This window comes from Dromiciops gliroides, chromosome 5, assembly GCF_019393635.1.
Source record: "Dromiciops gliroides isolate mDroGli1 chromosome 5, mDroGli1.pri, whole genome shotgun sequence".
Lineage (NCBI taxonomy): Eukaryota > Metazoa > Chordata > Mammalia > Microbiotheria > Microbiotheriidae > Dromiciops > Dromiciops gliroides.
In genome coordinates this window covers 187,439,895-187,461,485 of record NC_057865.1, presented here as the reverse complement: position 1 = coordinate 187,461,485, position 21,591 = coordinate 187,439,895, and the positions used below count along the sequence as shown (strand labels likewise).

The following is a 21,591-nucleotide window of genomic DNA, read 5'->3' as shown; positions in this document are numbered from 1 at the left end:
GAACCGAGATGGAACTATGATAACAGGGAAAACAGGGCTTGTAGAAATCACATGGTCACCTGCCTGATTGAGGGAATGAGAAGGGGGATTAAGAAACAAGTCAATTATGGAAAGGTGAGGGAGGTAACACAGGGGTCTGATGAAAATCCTGCTGTCTTCATGAGCTGCTTAGTGGACTCTCTGAAGAAATATACCAACCTAGACCCCCAAAGAGATGTAGGAATAACTGTCCTCAATATTCATTTTATCAGCCAGTCTGCTCCTGACATTAGGAGAGAACTCCAGAAGTTAGACTGGGGTCCCCAGATCCCATCCTCACAACTCCTTGACATTGCTTTTAAGATTTTTAATAACAGGGACCTTGCAGTAGCCAAAGAGAGAGAAAAGATGGCTCGTGCCCGCTCCATAGACCAAGCTTCTATAATAGCAGCAGCCATCACCACATCTGCTACTAGCAGAACTCTGGCTGGCTGAGATTTTGGCAGCTGCAGTAAACCGGGATGCAGAAGTGGGGGATGCCGCACAAAGGTGAGGCCAGCTCTCCTACCTCTTTGTCCCCAGGGCAGCACCCAAGAGATTGGCTTAGCAAAAATCCAGCACTCTGCAGCTTGCTGTCCTGGCCAGCACCTTGTCAGCCCATGGCCAAGCTGAACATAGGAGGCAAGCCTAAGAATGGTTTGGAGGCAACCTCTGTCTTACTCTCTGGTTCAGGTCCTAGCATGCAATCAAGGCACAAAGTTGGGATGGGATAAAAGGACCCTAAATGTAGACAGACACTATATGATTACTTAACTCTGGTAAAGCAGGCCACACCCTGTCCTGCATTCAGCTTTTCCAGCTTCCACTGGAAAAAAAAAGCAGTCACACTTTACTCCTGATCTGATAAAGTCCCTTTTCATTTTTGCTCTGGTCAGTTTTAATTTTTTTTGTTTAAGTCTGTTCCATCTAGGTGCAAGGATTCATGACACTGTGCCTACGTGTTGCCTCTGGACTCTCTGGGCCCCTCACAGCTCTGTTCATTCCAGGCCTTCTCCACTTCTCTCCCCTCACCCTCCCTTGCATTGTGATTTCTTCGACCCCTGGTCAGCATGAAGCGGTTTCAGAAGAATCTTCATCCCCTTTCCTTATATATAGAGAAGTGGGGAAATGTCATGGGGTGCAGAGCACCCCAGAAGTTCTCTGGGGCATATCAAGGAATCTTCTCCTTGAGAAACTAAACCGGAGGACAGATAACACCTAGAGAGAACCAACCCTTCATTCTGGTCTCCCTTACCCTAGGGAGATAAATTTGGGTGTGGCTGCAGCCTTTGTGTCCTGAAGAGGGATCTGTAGCCACCCCTCACCCAATTCCTCTAGTCACTACCAGTGGGGGATGGTCCTCCACTCCTCACCCAATTCCCCCAGCTACCACCAGTTGGGGATGGTCCTCTCTCACTAAAGGAACTTTCCACGGTCAAATGGTCACCCCTCCCCACCCCATCAGTCCCCTATAAAAGTACCTGCTGGTCTCCTGTTCAAGGAGATTGGTACCTCAGAGCCATGTGCTTTGTTCCATACCTATCTCCCCATGAGAAGTCCAAGGATTTCTTTCATCGTTTGCCTTCCCACCTTCCCTTCCCTTGCCCCTAAATAAACTACCACCTTATTCTAACTACTTTTGTGTGCAAGTGGGTGTAATTCTTTAAAGAAGAATTCCTAAGAACCCCAACCCCTAACCCAACCCCGTATCCCATTTCCCCCATTACATTTAAAAACTCAGCTCAACACTATCTCCTAAATGAGGCCATTCTAAGCTCCAACATTTCTTTATATTTATTTTACAAGTCCTAAATGTGTGTCAAACTGTCTGAGGTGAGATTTGAATTCAGTTCCTCCTGAATCCAGGGCCAGTGCTTTATCTACTGCACCACCTAGCTGCCCCCCACTTCATTTCTCTTAGTATCAGTTTTTTCATCAGTCAGTTGAGTTGGTCTAGATTACCTCAATAGTCCACTCTAGCTCTATAGTTCTATAATTATATAAATCACCTATGACTTGGCTAAAGAGTCAAGGCAGGTAGAGTGGGAAGCTAAAGTTGATTTTGATGTCGATAAGAGGCACTTGGGAACTATTATAGGTTCTTGAAGAAGGGAATGATGCAATCAATCATTCATGACATTTAAAAAATTCTTAAAGGTTTTATTGATGCTTTTTTTCTTATTTTACATCATTGTCACTTCCCAATGATCCCCATCCTCTCATAAAAATACAGTCATGACATTTAAAAGTTACATAAGCAAAACACTCAGTAATATGTTAGCAGAAATAATCAAGCACCAGTCCTTGATAGAGAGGGATGAAAGTGTATCATGGATACATAAATGGCATATTAGACTCTTCCCTTTTCCTCCCCACCAACCCTGTTCATAGAAAGGATTCCATAACTAACAGAATTTAAGAAATTCACTCTCAAATTGATCCTATATATGTGTTGAATGTCCACTCTGGCAGATCCTCCAGTGAGTTAGGTGTGCAGAATATTAAGCAACTCAACAGGGTCTTCATAAAAATTGAACTTATAGAATAAAGGTATCAAACCAGGAGTTTATTTTGCAGTAAGCATAAATCCCAGTTCCCCTCTGACCTCCACTACACTTATTGAAAGATGTAATGGAAAGTCTAATAATCTTTTGATCAAGGAAGAAGACAAAAGTAGGAGATGAAGTAACATGCAGTTAAGAAGTCATCCTTATGTTTCAATGATACTACTGTATTTGCATACAAATCCAGGCTCCAGGCTCTGGAAAGGGAGACTCCAAAATCCCAGATTCAGTTATTTCTTTGCTGCCTGAAATAACGATTGTAGGCAGCACCATATCCATGAATATAGGCATAGCGTGAACAGAGAGCGTAATCATCACATGCTTCCCGTTGGATTTCATAGGTAGGCTTGGTGCGTTCTCTGGTCCTGTAAAACCAAGGAAGCAGATGGAAAAAGAGTTAACCATTGGGATTCATGGATTGATAATGGTGATATGAGAAAAGGAAGAAAAAAAAGATTAAATTAACTTGAAAGACACAAAAAGCCACAAAGTGATAGGGAGAAAAATGAAGGAAGAAGAGTAGAAAAGGAAGAGGAAGGATAATTATTAGTGAAAATAAGAATTTTATTGCCTGCTTCTTTAGGTCCCTCTAAAAATCAATATTTCTTACCAGACTGCTTTGACCCTTTGGTACTCAAGTTTAGTTCTAAGTTATTCCTCAAGGCCTTGGCTATAGTTAGGAATTCTTACCTTTTACTGAGAATTCCCTCCCTAATGTTCAGTGCTTCATAAGGTTTTTTTGTTTGTTTGTTTGTTTTGCAGGGCAATAAGCGTTAAGTGACTTGCCCAGGGTCACACAGCTAGTTAGTGTCAAGTGTCTGAGACTAGATTTGAACTCAGGTCCTCCTGAATCCAGGGCTGGTGCTTTACCACTGCGCCACCTAGCTGCCCTGAAGTGCTTCATCATTAATAAAAATTATTCATCATCATCATCATCATTGTCATAAGTGATAGTTTAAATATAGTAAGCTCTAATAGTTTAAAACTGCACTAAGACTTTTGGGTTGCAGTGTTTAATACTTTAACTGCTTTACATGTATATTTGATCCTCACAATGATACTGAAAAATAGGCTCTATTATCATCTCCATTTTACAGATGAGGAAACTGAGGTTGAAAGTAATTTAGTAGGGGGCAGCTAGGTGGCGCAGTGGATAAAGCACCAGCCCTGGATTCAGGAGGACCTAAGTTCAAATCCAGCCTCAGACACTTGACACTTACTAGATGTGTGATACTGGGCAAGTCACTTAACCCTCGTTGACCCACAAAAAAAAAGAAAAAAGAAAGTAATTAAGTAACTTGCCCAATGTCACACAGTTAGTAAGTGTCTGGAGACCAGATTTCAACTCAAACCTTTCTGAAATCATACAGATGCTCTTTCTAAGGCCTGAACTTGAATTATAATAGGGTATAGGCTGAATTTTTACCTACTGAAGAAAGGGAATTTTTCTAATTTATCCACGGATTGACCATATCATTTCGTTAGAGATCATTACTTCCAAGTTCCAGTGGAACCTTTAACCATATGACAGCAGGGCATTCTGGAAATAATCGTTTTCTGTTTGGGAAGCATTGAAACGCTCTGATTCCTTCTTTATGACTAAACCATGTCATTTAAATGTTTCCACTTTTGGAAATTTTGTCTCCAGTTCAGTGTGGAGTTCTATCATCAGATTGTATATTTTTAATAGAGGTTTTTGGCTTTCACACTTATTATTCATTCATTAAGATTCAAACTCACCCCTCTCCTCAGTTCAGTTTAGCTTTTTTTAGTTTATTTAGGCCTGGGATGTTGGATCACAAATTTATAATTCCATCCCTTCCACCTTCCTCTCCATTGCCCTTTGTTACTTACCTCTCCTGGATTTTAGCTCTCCACCTCTGCTGAGGTGACATAAAGTTGTTGGCCCTTCGCCTGTTAATGAAAGGAGCTAAGGAAATAAAAATCAAAGAGGCATGATTTGAGAAACAGTACAAGATTATAATTCCATGAATCTTGGCATAAAATAACACTTACACACTACCCCTAAGAGAATTACTTTTTCCATATTTTCTGGTCTGGATATATGATTTCACTGGTAAAGAGAATTCCTGGTGAGGAAATCTCACATTTCAGTGAGATAAACAACTGTTCTATAATTTATGGTCAGAGAGCTGCCTGGGGACTGAAAGGTAAGTAATTTGTCCAAGGTCACACAGTCAGTATGTGTTAGAGGTAGTACTTGATCCTGGGTCTCCCTGACTCTAAGACTCCCTGTCTTCTCCTCCACAGTATTTCTCAGATTCATACAACCTTCAAAAGTCAGGTGGGAAAAAGACCCGGTACTAATGACTGATGCACTCCAACAGTCTGTCTCCAACTTAAGACATAGCCATTTTCTATTTTCCCTTCAAATTTTCCATCTGTATAGAGTGCACATGCAGGCCAGTTTAAATTTGCCAAAGAAAAATTAAATCAGGTTATAAATATGTTGAGTGCTGTGTTCCTGCAGTGGCTCACATTTTCTTCATTCAGATATTCCTAACCTTTCATCAATAAGAGTAGGAATGTAGTCTTTTTTGCGAGTCTTTTAAAATTTTTTTTAAAAAATCACTTACTCATTTCATAGGATTCCATGCTCTCATGGGACTCTGGGAAAACAAACAAACAAACAAATCCATTTTGTATTTATGGCATGTTTGAAATTTGTACATATCAATGAAAAAGAAGGGATAGGAGGAGAGAAGTTAAAAAGATATTGGGAACACATTTAGCAAAGTGGTTATTGCTAATTTGCAGGGAACAAATACGTGTGAAGCATGATTTCTAACTGTGTCCTAACTGGCTGCATACTTCATTTTATTTTTCTGTCAGAAGAAAAATAACCAATTACCTGAAGAATTCTGAGGGTCTCAGTTATATGGCCAAGCTGAAGGTTAGATCAATCATGACCATTTAGTAAGTACCTACTATGTGACATCTGCTGCTAGGCACTATAAACCCAGGGACAAAATGAAAATCTCTCCCTGCCCTTGAGGAGCATACATTTTCATCACGTGGTATAACTAAGGTGAAAACAAGATAGTTTGATGAACAAGAGAGTTCTATTGCATTAGAATAAGTGCTCCTTGGATACAAACTTTTCTTAGCATGTGCAGTATTTAGCACAGTGCCTGGCACATAGTCAGCATTTAACACGAGCTTGTTGAACCCTATTATGAAAGTCTTCCTGCGGGATGTGGCATCTGAGCTAAATCTTGAAGGAAGCTAATGAGTCTAAGAGGTATGGGCAAGGAGAGAATGCATTTTAGGAGGAGTGATGGCCTAGGAAGAAGCAGGGGAGACAGATGATGGAATGCTGGTTTGAGAGATCAGCAAGTGGATCACTTTGACCAGACCATAAAGCACATTAAGCAGAATGATATAGAATAGGTCCGGATAAGTATGTTGGAGATCTTTAAAGGCAGTTCTAGGAGACTGTATCTTATAGAGAAAATAGGAAGGAATCTATGAAAAATCCCTGAGCAGGGAAGTGACATAGATTTGTGATGTAGGAAGATTATTTTGGCAATTGTGAGGATGGGTTGGCAAGGAGATTGGAAGAACACAGTGAAACCGATTAGGGGGCTATTACAATAGTGATGAGAACCTCAACTTGGTCAGTGGTTGTATGAGTGGACAGAAGGGAACAGGTGGGAAAGATGTTGTAAAAGCAGAATTGAAGAGTTACTTTCGGTTGGATTAGGAGCAAGGAGTAAAAAGAGTCCAGGGAGGTTTCCAAGGTGGTGGTGAACCTGGTTACTTGGAGGAAGAACAGGTTAGATGTGACGAAGAGTTCCATTTTGGACATATTGAATTAGAGACATTCAGGGGAACTTGGAGACACAGGGCTGGAAAGAGCTTAGGAGACAGTTTAGGGGCATACACATCTACACACATATATAACATCCATATATACACATATTTGCACAGAAATGACAATTTGATTACGTGGAAGTTGACAAACTCACTGAAAGTCTATATGGAGGAGAGAGCTCAGGACAGAGCCCAAGATCACATAATATGATACAAAGATACACACAAAGCCCTTTTTACTTTTTTTTTCCTTACAGGGGTCTTCTCCAGACATGGAAAGAATAAAGTTCATCAGAGTACACACACAGGTATTCTCCAGGTTATGTAGATGCAGAAGTTATGGGCCCACTATAATAGGTCCATGAGTGGTTCTGAAGGCCAGTTAGGGATCCTGTGTTTTAACCAGTAAACTATAAATAGAGGTTGATCATTATGTCAGTTTGAATAGAGATGTAGGAAAATGTATGGAGCAATTTTGTATTACTGAGTGTAGCCAAGCTGTGAAGAGAAATCACTTTTAATCGACTTGTATTTTTTATAATTAGATTTGCTTTAAAACATTTCTCTAGAAAGTGGGAGAAAAGAGAAGTCAAATCCATTATTAGATAAATTATGTCTATGTATTCAAAATGAAGGTGAGAATTAGGGATTTAATTAACATAATTCAGGCCCCAACAATTTCACCTGAAATAACCAGACGATTAAGTAAAAGTTAGAATCATTTGGATATTTGTCTTACATTTTTCCTTCTAAACTTGCACAATTAAAAACAGGTAGAGAGATTTCATAGCGTAACAAGAGGTGCTGTATTCTGACTGAGAAGGATCATAAATTCTGCAGGTACTCCAATAAGTCAATGAGTTGAGCTTTTCTCCAGCCCAGACTGTACCTGAACCACTTTAGAACAAAGACTGATTCTTCTAAGGTTTTCTAAGGTGGAAGTCAGTATTTAGCTTAGCTAATTTATGCCAGGTTCTGACCTTCCTAACATTATCCCCTGTCTTGGGTTTCAGTAGGAATATCTTAAAGTGAAACTGCAAGGACAAGTTAACCTGAGTATTTTAGAAACAGTTTTTGAGAAAGCTTCTAGCTCAATGCCCTCATTGTACAGTGAGGAGATTGAAACCAAAAAGAGGTTAAATGACATTCAAAGATACATAGCTAGACGGTGACTCCTCCCCACTCGGTGATTTTTACAATCGTCCCATCCCGCCCCTTCTGAGCTGTCATCCATTCAAGTTACATCCTTATAAGCAGAGATAAGGCTTCCCCAAGAAAGGATGGAGGCTAGAAGAGAAATGGAAAGATAAGCAGCATAGGAGATGAAAAGCACAGAGAAACAGAAGAAATCTAGGGAAATAAGGACATATTGAATTAATGAAAATATGGGATGGAGTCAAGGAGGGAGGAGAAAAGAGAGAAGTCCCAAGTAACTTGAAGGGAATGGAAAATTCAGAGAGACTGAAGGGAGAGGTATCTTACCATAGCATAGAGTGATCACTGCTAATGCAGCCAGAAGAGACACAATGAGTAATGTCTTCATGATGTTGCCCTTGTCCCACTGGGTTGCTCCTCACGTTCCTTTGCAGCGGTGGGTAGAATGAAGCTTCCTATAAGCTGCTTATAAGAGGCTGGGAAGTTGAAGCAGTGGTGTGTTTTTATTATGAAAGCTGGAACAGCTGGGAGGGGAGGAACGAGTGGGAGGGGTCCTGGAGAAGGTGGAGAATGGTTGGCACTTATTTGCACTGGGGCTGTTCCCAAACATTCACTCTTCACAGATTTTATCAGCCGTGGGCCAGAAGTTTCCCCCACCCCCAGTTTTGACCAGTGCTACAAAGGGAGGCTGCCCTGGTACAAAAGTTCTGACCACTGTATGCTTGGAGTCAGAGCCAGACCTCAGGCAATGGTCCACAGAGAAGGGAGTTACTAAAAACATGTTTACCTTTATAATTCCTCCACTGATATGCCCTCCTGGCTTTTACCACAATCACTTTAGTTGCAGTACAAAGAGCCTATAGTATTTCAATGGCCCCTCTGATGGAGGGGAGAGAAGGTTGCTCCGGATAAAAGACAGTTCACATCTCCTTGTTAGCTTGCCTCCCCATCGGTGTTGGACTTACCCAAGAGGTCAATCAGGTATTTTCTTCATGACCTACAACTTTTCCAGGCAAAAGAAGGGAGGACAAATGGCATACCACCCTGACAAATTCTGCCTGATTTTTGGCATCATTGTAATAATAATTCTTATAGCTAGCGTTAATATAGCATCTTAAAGTTTGTAAAGCATTGTACATATATCATCTTATCTGATTCTCATATTCCTGTGAGATAGATGCTATCATTATTTCTTATTTTATAGATGAGGCAACAGGCTGTGACAGATGAAGTGATTTGTTCAGAGGCAAAGTTATTAAGGTGTTTCTGACTCCACATCTAGTGCGCTTACCCATTATGATACCTAGCACCTAGTAATTTGTCCATCCTTCATAGAATCAGTCCCATCCTATTCCCTGGTTTCAGGCAGCTAGGAACCACAGTGGATAGAGTACCGGAAGATCTGAGTTCAAATTTGACCTCAGACAGTAGCTGTGTGACCCTGGGCAAGTCACTTAACCCTCTTTGTTTCCTTATCTGTAAAAAGAGTTGGAGAAGAAAATGGCAAATCACTCCAGTATCTCCCCTAGGAAAACCCATGAAGATTTGGACATGATAGAAACAACCGAACAATGGCATTCCCCAGTGTATCCCAAGTACCTTTTAGCTGGATATCACTGTTCTGAAGCACACAGAGTTTTTCTTCTTTCTAAACACATTTCCATAATACAGATGCCATTTGTATTCTCGAGACAGGGGTTGGAAATTATTCCTTCTTTGTGTTATACAGGAAGCTTTTAGCATGCTCTAACACATGCAACTTGACATAAAAGAAATACTTATGTGCAATGAGGATAGACTTTTCTGGCATTAAAATGTGGCTATAAAAAGTAACATTGAAAAGTTTTTATTGTTTTACTATCTCCCCAGTAGAGGCAACTAGAAGTGCAGTAGATAGAATGCTGGGCCTGAAGTCAGGAAGACCTGAGTTCAAATTCAGCCTCAGACACTACCTGTATGACCTTTGGCAAGTCACTTAATTTCTCTTTGTCTCAGTTTCCTCAACTATAAAATGGGGACAGTAATAGTAGGTGCAGGGTTATTGTGAGAATCAAATGAGACAATATAGGTCCTATATAAATGCTGAGTCCTTTCCCCTTGCCCCTTTCCTTTGCCATATGGTTATGACCTTGTCTACTACAACCTAGACAGTTTGATTTAGTTGCAATATCTGTACATGGAGACATGAACACAAAGATCCATATGTATGTAAACACGTGTCTACTTTCACTATGATCTCTTAGTGATGCTGTGTTATTATTTCTTTTCTTACCAAGAGCATTCACCTTGACACTTGGGACTTCTGATTGTCCTATGTTGAACATTCTGCTCTGCCTCTTCAACAAGCAGAATAGTTCATGTCTTGGCCTCACTTGTTTCTCCCTTTTTGACTGTAGATATGCTCCTTGAGGTCTCTTGTCTAGGAAAAGTGACCTCTCGGGGAAGTGCTATGCCTTTTCTTCCTTCCCTTTAGACATTTATTTATTCCCAGGAGCATTGATGACCACTAAAAGGAGTTTCATTCTGTTCTTAGCTATATTATAGATTCCAGAGTGCTTGGAAGTCAGTGTTGGGGGTCTGTGACTCCATCAGATCATTCAGGGGCATTGCCCTTTGGGGAAGGCACAGAATACAGTTTAGAAGTAACTTCCATTTCGTAACATCCTCTGGAAATCCTTTGATACAAAGTTCACACACACAACCCCATCCTAAATTGTCCTTCAGGTAATACTCAGATATGACCTTGGGGTTAGAGTGACCAAAAGTGGTGAGAGGTGGTCAGAGAGAGGACAAAGGAGGTCTTACACATAAACCAAAGTGCTCCTAAACAGCTAAACAAACTACGCAAGACACCTGTAAACAGATGAGTCCTTGTGTTTGTCTCTGGTCAGTTCTGCCACAGTGACCCAAGGAATAGAGCCTCCTCCCCTTTTATACCACAACTTTATGACCTTTGTTCAACCTCTAATTTCTTCCCTGTCCCTATTCCTCAAAATGACTCATGTAAATCATAGCACTTTAGTAGCTATTCTAAATGAAAAATCTACTTTAGTACTATTGGAGAATTTGGGGGTATATACAAGTAGGAGACTTATGGGCACTCTGTTTTGCAACGGACTCCTGCTGGGTTCGACTTAGCACATACATTTAGCTTCTCAAAGTTCTTGCAGGCTTCATAACTCTGTCCTTAGATGCACCAGGCCTTTTTTTTGGGCTGGGCAATGGCAATTGTACCACTTACATTCAAGTTGAAAACATTGCTTCAGTCTCTTGACATGCTGCACTAGTTATTTTATCTTTCCCTACATCCACAGCTAGAAATCTCTGAACTTCTCTACTCTGAGGCTCCTCCAACGTCAGGCCTAGTTTCACAAATAACCCTTCTTCCGATTTCTGCTGGAATATCCCTGGCTGTTTCTCTTTACACACTCTCAAGCCTTTTCAAAGTTTTCTTCTCATCACCTAGTTCTTTGAGAAATTCAAAATGGTGGAGGCATGATTAGCTAGCCATTTATCTCAAAAAAGATCCAAGGATCTTAGAGATTTGCAAGCATAATTTGAGTAAACAGAATGATATGGCATTCATAAAAAACTAATGTAATCTTTGGTTGCATTAATAGAGCCATAGTGACTAAGTACTTCCTGCCCCAAGGACCCTTCTCTCCCTCTGGTTAAAGAGGGGTGGGATCCTTCATTTGAGCAGGGCACCCAAATCCCTCTCCTCATCAAATCCCACCCTGGTTGTCTCTCCTGTATTTCATGATCTGCAGAAAGTCATCAAATGTGGAATAAGCTGCCTCTCACTGAAGGTCTTCAAGCAAATGGATGACCATTTATCAAATGTGTTATAGTAGAGATTCTTGTTTAAGTCTAGATGGGGACTAGATGACCCCAGGGTTCTTCCAACACTGAGATTTTGTGTTTGAGCTCTTTCTCTTGCTATTATTTGTCATTATCCCTATCCTTCTCCAGGGTATTTCATCTCCTATCATAAATACCAATTTATTATTGCAAAGGAATTGCATTTATATTAAGATCACCTTTGTCTCAGCCAAACAGAAGTATCCTTGAATAATTACTTCAAAATATTGGTAATTGCATAGTAATCTCTCCATTCACAGATCTCAATCTTAGCATGCTTTCTCAGTTTTAGCATCCTCTAACATATACAACTTGACCTAAAATAAATAGTGGATTTTCCCACCCTTCTTTAGCCAGAGGGAGGGCAAGGTCCTTAGTGGATTTTCTTCATAGCCCTACCCCTCACAAAAAATGATTGCCTGGTAGTCAACCTTCCCTGATTTTAACGAGGGTCATTCTGAGATGACATACATGCAGTCCATTGCTATCTTATACTTGAAGCCTTTTCAGTCTCTGAAAATATATGTATCATTGGCATATATTTAAAAAACCCAGAGTTATGTCCATGTCACAGAGAGGCATCAATGTATCACTTTAGTGGCATGTCTATTTTATCATTACAAATATGAATTGGGTAGGCACTTCATTATACTTTTCATAGATAGTATTGAAGACAACAGAGAGAAATATGCCTACCCCCTCAGATCCTCATGGAAACATCCAAGGTCATCCCAACTCTTGGGAATGGCAAAGATGCAAAGTATAGTGGACTAGCAATTTGGGCTTGCTCTGTTACTAGCTAGCTGTGTGACCTTGGGCAAGTATTCAACCTCTCTAGGCTTGTTTCCTCACTTGTAAAAGGAAGGAGTTGAATTATGTGATATCCAAGATCTCTTTTGTCTCTAACATATTTTGGTTTTATCTCTCTTTTGGGGAGCACATGGTCCAGGTGATATAAGAGCACTGAGAATGGAAGCCAAGGAGCAATGAGATATTCTTTCTTCTACTACCTCAGGAAGGAAGGAACATCTTCATTACTAGTACTACCAAAAAGTTTCCTGGAATTTGGAATAGAGGGAAGGATTTAAGAAAGGAAGGTAGAATGGAAAGAAGGAAGGAGGAAGAAGAAAAGGGAGGGAGGTGGAACAGAGGGAAGGAAAGAAAAGCAGAAGGAAGGGAAGGAAAGGAGAGTAAAAGAAGGGAGGGAGGAAAGAAGGAGAGGAGAAGGGAAGAAAGAAGGAAGGGAAGTAGAAGGGAGGGAAGGAAGAAAAAAGGGAGGAAAGGAAGGAGGAAAAGGAAGAAGGAAGGAGGGAAAGGCAAATGAAGGAAAGGAAAGGAAGTAAAGTATGTAGTCTACTCACCAGTTCTTAATTCCTCTTTAGGAATTTCTTTAAGGCAGTAAGCAGTCCTCAGAGAAGCTTAAAGTTTTCCAATTCTGGTGTTTATGTTACGTTTTTAGGAGTTGTTCTGCCTTAAGAGCACATAGAGAAAATTGCAGTGCAATAATTATGGTTCACTCCCCCCTCACCCCCACAAAAATTCTTTAAGTTTAGGAGGAGGACAGACCAAATTAGCAAAAGATGTCATAAGAAAGATGGATACTGATCCTGATGTTGTTGTTTTGCTGTTCATTCATTTTCAGTCATGTCCAAATCTTCGTGACCACATTTGAGGTTTTCTTGGCAAAGATATGGAGCAGTATGCCATTTCCTTCTCCAGCTCATGTTTCATGAGAGAATTGAGGCAAATAGGATGAAGTGACTTGCCCACAGTCATACCCCTAGTAACTGTCTGAGGTCAAATTTGAACTCAGGTCTTCCTGATTCCAGGCCTGGTGCTCTATCCACTGTTCCACCCATACTTATACGGCGTACCTATATTGGCGACTAAAACAACAATATTAATGATGACAATAAGAAAGAGTAAGTCCTTTCCTTACCCACCAGTCCTCACCTCTTTGGCCCCAAGCTTAATATTCCATTTTCCTACTGCTTTCAGACCATTAGACATTTTGTTTCTTGGAGGAATTTTCCTGGCTTGGGTCAGATTTGTTCTCGTTCCATGAGATTTAGCTTTATTTACAGAATGTTGGTTTTATGAGTTCAGATTATGATTTTACTGGCAGCTCCAAAAGTCTTAGCCCTGCCAAGAAAGGCAAGAGGAGAGGAGGCACAGAACAAACCTAGGCTTAGAAACAGAAATCACTTTCTAGGGACACCAAATAGGGAACGAAATGCAAGACAGACATGCAGTGACAACCCAAGGATAATTTAGGTAACACACACATAGAAATCTCTGCAGACCCCTTCCTATGAACATGAGGGGTCCTTGGAATCTTTTTACAAAGAGCAATAACTGCCCAGAAGATTCTGCCTTTTGTCCAAGTCCTCCTGGGCAGTCTTGAGCATTTATTAAGTAGTGACTATGTGCCAGGTACAGTGTTGGGCTTTAGGGAGTAAAGACAAAAATGAAAACTATCTCTGTCCTCATGGAGCTTTTTGGAGTGAGGAAGTTACATAGTTAAGTAGATACAAGGTACATAACTGAGTAAATGCAAAGTAATTTCAAAGTGGGAGAAACACTAAGTACTGGGAGGGACCAAGAAAGTCCTTGTGTAGGGGTTAGAGATGGGTGGGATTTGAACTGAACACTGAATGGAGCTAGGGATTCCAAAAGGCAGAGGAGAGGAAGGAAGAAATTCCAGACCCTTGGGGGGGGGGGTCAGTCTATGGAAAGACCCTGAGGCAGGAAATGAAATGTAGTGCTATCAGAAACAGCAAAAGAGTCACTTTGCCTGTAGTGGAGAGAGCTGAGGAATAGTATACACTGAACCCAGAGAGAGAGAGTTTAGAAGCAGATTATGAAGGGCTTCATACACCAGACAGAGAAGTTTGTATTTTTTTCCTAGAAGTAATAGGGAGGCACTGAAATTTGGGGAGTGACATAATTGACCTATGCCTTAGGAAGAGAAATTTGGCATTTCTGTGAAGTATGGATTGGAGAGACAAGAGACCAGAGGCAGTGAGGCTAATTGCAAGCTATTCCAGTACTCTAGGTGAGAACTGATGAAAGTATGAATTACAGTGGCTATTCTGTGAGTGGGGACAATGGGACATACATTTGATGTTATAAAGATATAAACAACAACAACAACAACAACAAAAGACAATTAACTGGATATAGGGAGAGTTAATAAAGAGGAATTAAACTTGACCCCAAGGTTGGGATCTTGTATCACTGGAAGAATGATGATACATTTGAAAAAAAAAAGGGGGGGAAGTTAGAAAGATGGTTGGATTTAGGGGGTGAAAATGGGCTCTTTTGAACAAGTTATGTCATTATGAGACATCTGGATGGAAATGTCAGATCCTAATAGTAATAGCAATAATTGGTGATGTGGAACTGGAATCTAGGAGCAGGATGGAAGGTAGACATGTATATTTGGTGGGTGAACCCATGGGAGCTAATGAGAGAGAGAGAGAGAGAGAGAGAGAGAGAGAGAGAGAGAGAGAGAGAGAGAGAGAACCAGGCCTGGAGTTAGGAAGAACTGACTTCAAATCTGGGCTTAGACAGTTACTAGGGGTATGACTGTGGGCAAGTCACTTCACCCTATCTCCCTCAGTTCTCTTATGTAAAATGAACTAGAGAAGGAAATGGCAAACTACTTCAGTATCTTTGCCAAGAAAGTCTCAAATGTGGTCATGAAGAATTGGACATGACTGAAAAAGACTGAACAACCAAACAACATCAAGATCAGTATTCATCTTTCTTGCTTTCAGTGTAACTTCTGACATCTTTTGCTAACTTTCTCTGTCCTTCTATTCTGGGAAAGACCTTTGAGATACTTAAACATAGAGTTAAAGACATGGATTATAATACAACAACAAAAAAATAATCACAATAATAATAGAAATGGTCAGATGGGTAGGAAGAGGACCAGGAAAGAGCAAAGCTATAAAAACTCAAGAAAGAAAAGAGTATCCAGGAGAGGGGGGAATCAACAATATTAAAAATCACAGAAAGGTCAGGAAGCATGAGGACTGAAAAAAAAAGTCACTAGATTTCACAGTTAAGAGATAGCTGGTAACCTTAGAGAGAAAAGTTTCAGTAAAACAGTGACATTGGAAGCAAGACTGCAATGTGTTGAGAATTGACTGGAAGCTTGGAAATTAAGGTGACTAAGTGTTGATAGATTTTGCTAGGTATTTAGCTCTGAAATGGAGGAGACGTATAATTGTTTAAGGGGATGACTACGTCAAGTGAAGAAGTTAAAATTTTTTTTAATCAATATCCTGTGTTTTCACATCAGCTTTTTTCCCCCAAATTCCCCCCAAAATCCTCTTCCTTCATTCCTCACCATGGAGGCATCCCTTATACCAGACAGACAAAGACTGGGGAGAGGGAGGAATAGTTCAGCAAAATGAAACCAACACATCAAATGAATCTGATGGTTTATGTAGTGTTCAATACTCAAAGTCCTTTGCTCCACAAGGAAGGAAATTGCATTTTATCCTCTCTTCTTCAATTTTTATAGTTATTATTCTTTCCATATACTTTGTTGCAGACAATTCTGTATTTTTTCCTGGTTCTGTTTATTTCACTTTGCAGTAGTTTATATAAATATTCCAATATTTATCTGTGTGTTTATATAGTTTTGTACCTCACAGCAACATTAAAAATCATTTTATACCACAGTTCGCATAGCTGCTCTTTATTCAATTGGTTTCTACTTTGTTTCCAGTTCTCTGTTACTACAAAAAGTGTCTTTACATATATATGAGACCTTCTTTGCATATATATCTTTGACCTCCTTGGATTATAAGCCTAGAAGTAGTACACCTGAATCAAGAGATAAGGACATTTTAGTTACTTTTTTTCATAATGCCCAATTGCTTTCATTAAATTGATTGATTAAATTGATTTATAGTTCTCCCAACAGTGTATTAATGTGCCTGTGTTTGCATATGCCCATCAACATGAACTCCTATCCTTTGTCATCTTTACCAATTCTCAGGGTGTGAAATGAAGCTTGAGAGTTATTTTGATTTGCTTGATTTGATTTATTATTAGTTATTTGAAACAATACTTCATGTGATTGTTAATAGTTTATAATTCTTCTCCTGAGAACTGGTTGTTCTTTATTCTTAGACCTAAGTGATGTTGTTGTTTTTTTTTTTTTAAAGAATGGGGATATCTTCATCTGTTTGTGGGAATCAGCCAGTGGATAAAAAGAGATTGAAGATTACTGGAAGATGAGGTAAATAATGGAAAAGGCAAATTTCCTGAAGAGAAGGGAGAGAAGGGGGTCAAGGGTACAAGTAGAATATTGACCTTGGCAAGGAGAAGCCCTTGCCTCCCACTCTGAAACTGCAGCAAAGGAGGGAATGATGTTGAGGGGATATGAAGCATAGAATTAGGGAGAAAAGGGGCCTCCTAAGTAATAGCTCAATCTATATAACGCTTTAAGATTTGCAAAACATTTCTTTAATCTCATGCAAGAGTCCTGTAATTTATTCAATGGAGCATCCTTTTTCTAAACTTTCATAGTGATTATGACATTTGTCTTTATAATGTCTTTGTAAATATTCCCCTCTTATTAGTCCTGGACTACAAATAAACACAGAGACTTAAATGACATTATAGTTGCAGTGGGTTATAAATTTAAGATCAGAAGCCTTTCCCAATCCTTCTTCATTCTAGCACATTCCTTCTGTTGATTATTTCTCAATTATCCTATATATAGCTCATCTGTACACAGTTGTTTACATGTTCTCTCTCTCATTATACTGTGAGCTCCTTGAGGGCAGAGATTGTCTTTTGCTTTTCTTTGTATCCCTAACACTTAGCACAGTGCCTGGCATATACTTAATAAATTCTTATTGACTGACTAGTTCCTCCTAGTGTCCCCACATGAGTCCATACTGCCTACTGAAAGAAATTTCAGAATATTCTCCTGTGCCTAACCTTTTGTCCTGTTCTCAGGAATCACAGTATCAAATTCATAGATCATCAGATGGAAGAGACTTCAAAGGTTGTCTAGTCCAACTTGATCCTGAACAAAAAGTCCATTACAACATACCCAACAAATGTTCATTCAACCTTGGCCCAAAAACCTTAATTAAGGAAAACCTGCTACTTTTTGAAGCAGCCCATTCTACTTTTGGATAGATCTAATTGTCGTGAAGTTTATTTTCCCAAGTTAAGACTAAAGATGCCTCTTTGCAATGGCACCAGTTTTTGTCTAAAAATCATCTCAGGATCACTGACTTTTTGAATTCAAAATCCTTCTAGTTCAGTCAGTTAATTAGCATTTATTAAGCACCTACTATGTGCCAGGGACTGTGCTAAATACTGGAGATACAAAGAAAGTTTTCAAGGATCCTACAATATAATGGAGGAGACAACAAGCAAATGACTATGTAGAAACAAGTTGTAAACAAGATAAAGTGGAAATAATCAAGAAAGGGAAGGTACCAAGATTAAGAAAGACTGGGAAAGGCTTCTTACAGAAGGTTAGACTTCAGCTAAAGCTTTAGAGAAGCCAGGGAAGCTAGGAGTCCAACCCATAGGTGAACAAGAATCCTCTCTAAAACATATTTGAGAAGATTTTGCTTGGAGACGTTCAGAGAAGGGAAACCTATAACTTCCCAAGAAAGCCCAGTCCACTTTTTGGATTACTTATATCCTACCTAAATTTGCAGCTTCTGCTTATTGCTCTCAAGTCTGCCCACAGGGACAAAAAGAATGGGTTCAATCCCCTTTTCACATGGCTCTTCTGTTACACTACATTCCAAGTTTTATTTTTACATTTCTATCTATATGTCTACATATCTATACCTATATCTACATCTATCTATCTATCTATCTATCTATCTATCTATCTATCTATCTATCTATCTATCTATCTATCTACCTACCTACCTACCTACCTACCTATCTATCTATCTATCTATCTATCTATCTATCTATCTATCTATCTATCTATCTATCTATCTATCTATCTATCTGTCTGTCTGTCTGTGTCTGTCTATCATTTATCATCTATCTATCTATCTGCTCTGAGGATTTACCAATCCTTATTTGCCATGATTTTGGTTTCTGCCCTCTCTGGACACTCTTCAGCTTACCAATATAATTCCTAAAATGTGATGTTCAGAACAGGACAATATTCCTGGTCTGATTTGTCCAGAATAGAGCATAGTGGGACTATTAATCACTTTCCTTGTACTGAGCACTATGCTTCTCTTAATGCAGCTTAAGAGTGAATTAGTTTTTTTGACTATCATATCAAACTGTTGGATTGACTTTGAGTTGTATGTAATCCTCTGAATCTGCTGTATCTTTTTCAGATCAACTACTCTTTAGCCACAATCTCTCCATTTTATACTTGTGATATTGTTTTTTCAAAGAACTCATTTGTAAGACCGTATGTTATCCTTAGTAAATATAATCTGATTCGATTTCACCTAATTCTTAATTGTGCACCATACCTTTTTTCATTGCTATTCTTTTTTCATGTTTGTGATGAAATGTTGGTGATCCTGCCAAACTTGGTGTCATTTACAAATTGCTATGCCATAAATATCTTCACTCAAATGATTGATTAAAAGTATGAAATGGTACAAGGCAGGCTAGGCACAGATTCCCTGGGGAACTCCATCAGAGACCTCCTTCCAAGTTGCCACTGACTACAGTTATTCAAGAGTATCCAAAGGTACCTAACTGAATTATTGCTAGACCCCATTCATTCATATTTTTCACTTGCCCAAATATTGGTGTCAAACAATATTAGCATTTCCCTCAAATATTAGTTTAGTAAACCCTGTCAAAAAGGAAAAAAAGTTAGTTTGGCATGACTTATTTTGACAAAGCCCTCATGGCTCTTTGTGATCACGGCTTCCTTTTCTTGGTGTCCAATAATACATTCTAGAATTTTTTGTAGTAATTGGGGAAGGAAGTAGAGCCATCTTTTCCTTTCCTTAGACTGTAAGAAACAGGCATGAAAATTTGGTCTTGTTTGGTTTTTACTTTTCTCTTTTACTATTAGGGGGTTCTCAAACAAAGAGCTGGGGCCATGTCTACAGTTAGAGTCCAAAATTCCAGGCCAGGTGTTGCAACTAACTCAGAAGCAAGGTTCCCTGGACACAAACTTAGAGTGACTTTGAACTCAGATCTTGATGGGACTAATGTTATTTATAAACTGAGTTAAGCAGAGAACCACATCCCCTTGACCTTTTTCAGAGACTGAGACGTGTAGGGGGGATTACGCTCCACAGTTTGGGGTGTGGGGAAAAGAGGGGATATTTGTAGGTTTGTTATGGCTATATTTTTGTAATAAATATTCCTTGGTAAAGGCTAATTTGAGTGCTAAATGGTTAAATGGAAGTAAGATGCTTAGACTCTGAGAGAAATGATTATTTTTCTATCATATGAATAACCCATTATTAAATTAGGATTGAGAATTTTCCTATTTCTTCATTCAGGGACCAGCCTTTTCAGGTCATTTAGTCAGTCTCTGAGAGACATTGCCAATAGATGAGATTGCTCAAATCCCCTGGGTATGTGCTCTGTGATTTTGGATGGGACCCCATTCAAGTAGAAGACCTCGCTTCTGTTTAAAGTGTACAGAATCCATTCTTGGTTAGTTTTTGCCCCAAGGAAATGAGCCCTTCCCTTGTCTTTGGAACCCTCCATTAGAATTTAGGGTGACCCAGCTCATGAAGGAGAAAACCAACCAGAATATCTGGGTAGAGATGGATTCCTTTGTCCAGATTGCTGGAGGTGGCTGAGTTTCATGATCAAGTCATGTTCTCAGCAAGAGGAGCTGTAGACTTTCAGCCCACCTCCTCATTAATATGTATGTGCTCGCCCTCACTAATTGTTTACCAACCAGGGTTGATTTTCACCTGTCAGGGACACCCCCTTTTCCAAAGGTATTTAAGCATTCAGGGATCTCCATAGTTTTGTCTTTGGTTACTGAGAGAGACCACTGACCATCACTTTATTGATTATTTGATAGCCTAATTAACAAATGGATTATTAATTACCCAGAAACTGTCTCACAGGATTTTAATTTGTCTTAACTCCTAAAACTGATGAAACATAATGGTGGGAGCTTGTGGCAATGGCAGAGAGGAGAGACCACCCTCCAACCCCTCAAAATGCCAAAGTACCCTGAATGAGAGGTGAAATGCCCTCAGTCAGTGGGGACCAGAAAAGTCACTATTACTGAAGGAATAGGTATAAAAAGTAGTATGAATCTCTTTTGAAAAAAATCTGCAAATATCTCTGATATTTTAAAATCAGAGAAATTAGATAAAAACAATCATCAAACCAGCAGAAGCTCTAAGCTCTGAAAAGCAAACATCAGATAGACTGGTAAAGGAATAATAGAATGATTGAAAAATAAACTAATCTTGTTACCCTACCTTCAGAGAGTACTGCTTCTACAATACTGTCTCGACAGAAATCAGATGATGTCTGATTGCAAAAGTTCTGGGTAGAAGATTCCAAAACATTTTCTCAATAGTCCATTCTTCTCTCTGACAATGTTTATTGGAAATAAATTTTTCCCTATTCATATCCAAATAATTACAACTAAATGTTCCTGTTTTCTTCCAAATGTGTTCTGTTATCACTGAAGACAGACACCAGTTGGTATTGGAAACATTCAATTATTAGTTATATGATAACCAGAAAGAAAGTAGGAGAACTGTTTTGCTTCTCTCTCCATATTTTGGGTTCTTAAAACATATGCAACTCAACTATTAACTGTATACTTCTCCCATGCAGATATACCTAATTTTGTTCAATAGAGCTCTTCCTTCCTTCCTTCCTTCCTTCCTTCCTTCCTTCCTTCCTTCCTTCCTTCCTTCCTTCCTTCCTTCCTTCCTTCCTTCCTTCCTTCCTTCCTTCCTTCCTTCCTTCCTTCCTTCCTTCCTTCTTTCTTTCTTTCTTTCTTTCTTTCTTTCTTTCTTTCTTTCTTTTGCAGGGCATGAGGGTTAAGTGACTTGCCCAGGGTCACACAGCTAGTAAGTGTCAAGTGTCTGAGGCCAAATTTGAAGTCAGGTACTCCTGAATCCAGGGCCGGTGCTTTATCCACTGCACCACCTAGCTGCCCCCAAAAGAGTTATTTCTTTTTTTTTGTTGTTGTTTGTTT

General features: G+C 39.5%; 1 protein-coding gene across 1 annotated transcript; it reads right to left on the bottom strand.

Annotated features, from left to right (window-relative positions):
- Positions 1-2,185: 2,185 nt before the first annotated feature.
- Positions 2,186-20,932, bottom strand: LOC122729242 (matrix Gla protein). Its single transcript, XM_043967988.1, has 5 exons — positions 20,861-20,932; positions 7,899-8,047; positions 5,180-5,212; positions 4,437-4,512; positions 2,186-2,947 (listed from the first exon to the last, which is right to left on the bottom strand). The coding sequence occupies exons 2-5, from the start codon at positions 7,957-7,959 to the stop codon at positions 2,809-2,811; spliced, it is 309 nt and encodes a 102-aa protein (XP_043823923.1). The 5' UTR covers positions 7,960-8,047; positions 20,861-20,932; the 3' UTR covers positions 2,186-2,808.
- Between the last annotated feature and the right edge of the window lie 659 nt (positions 20,933-21,591).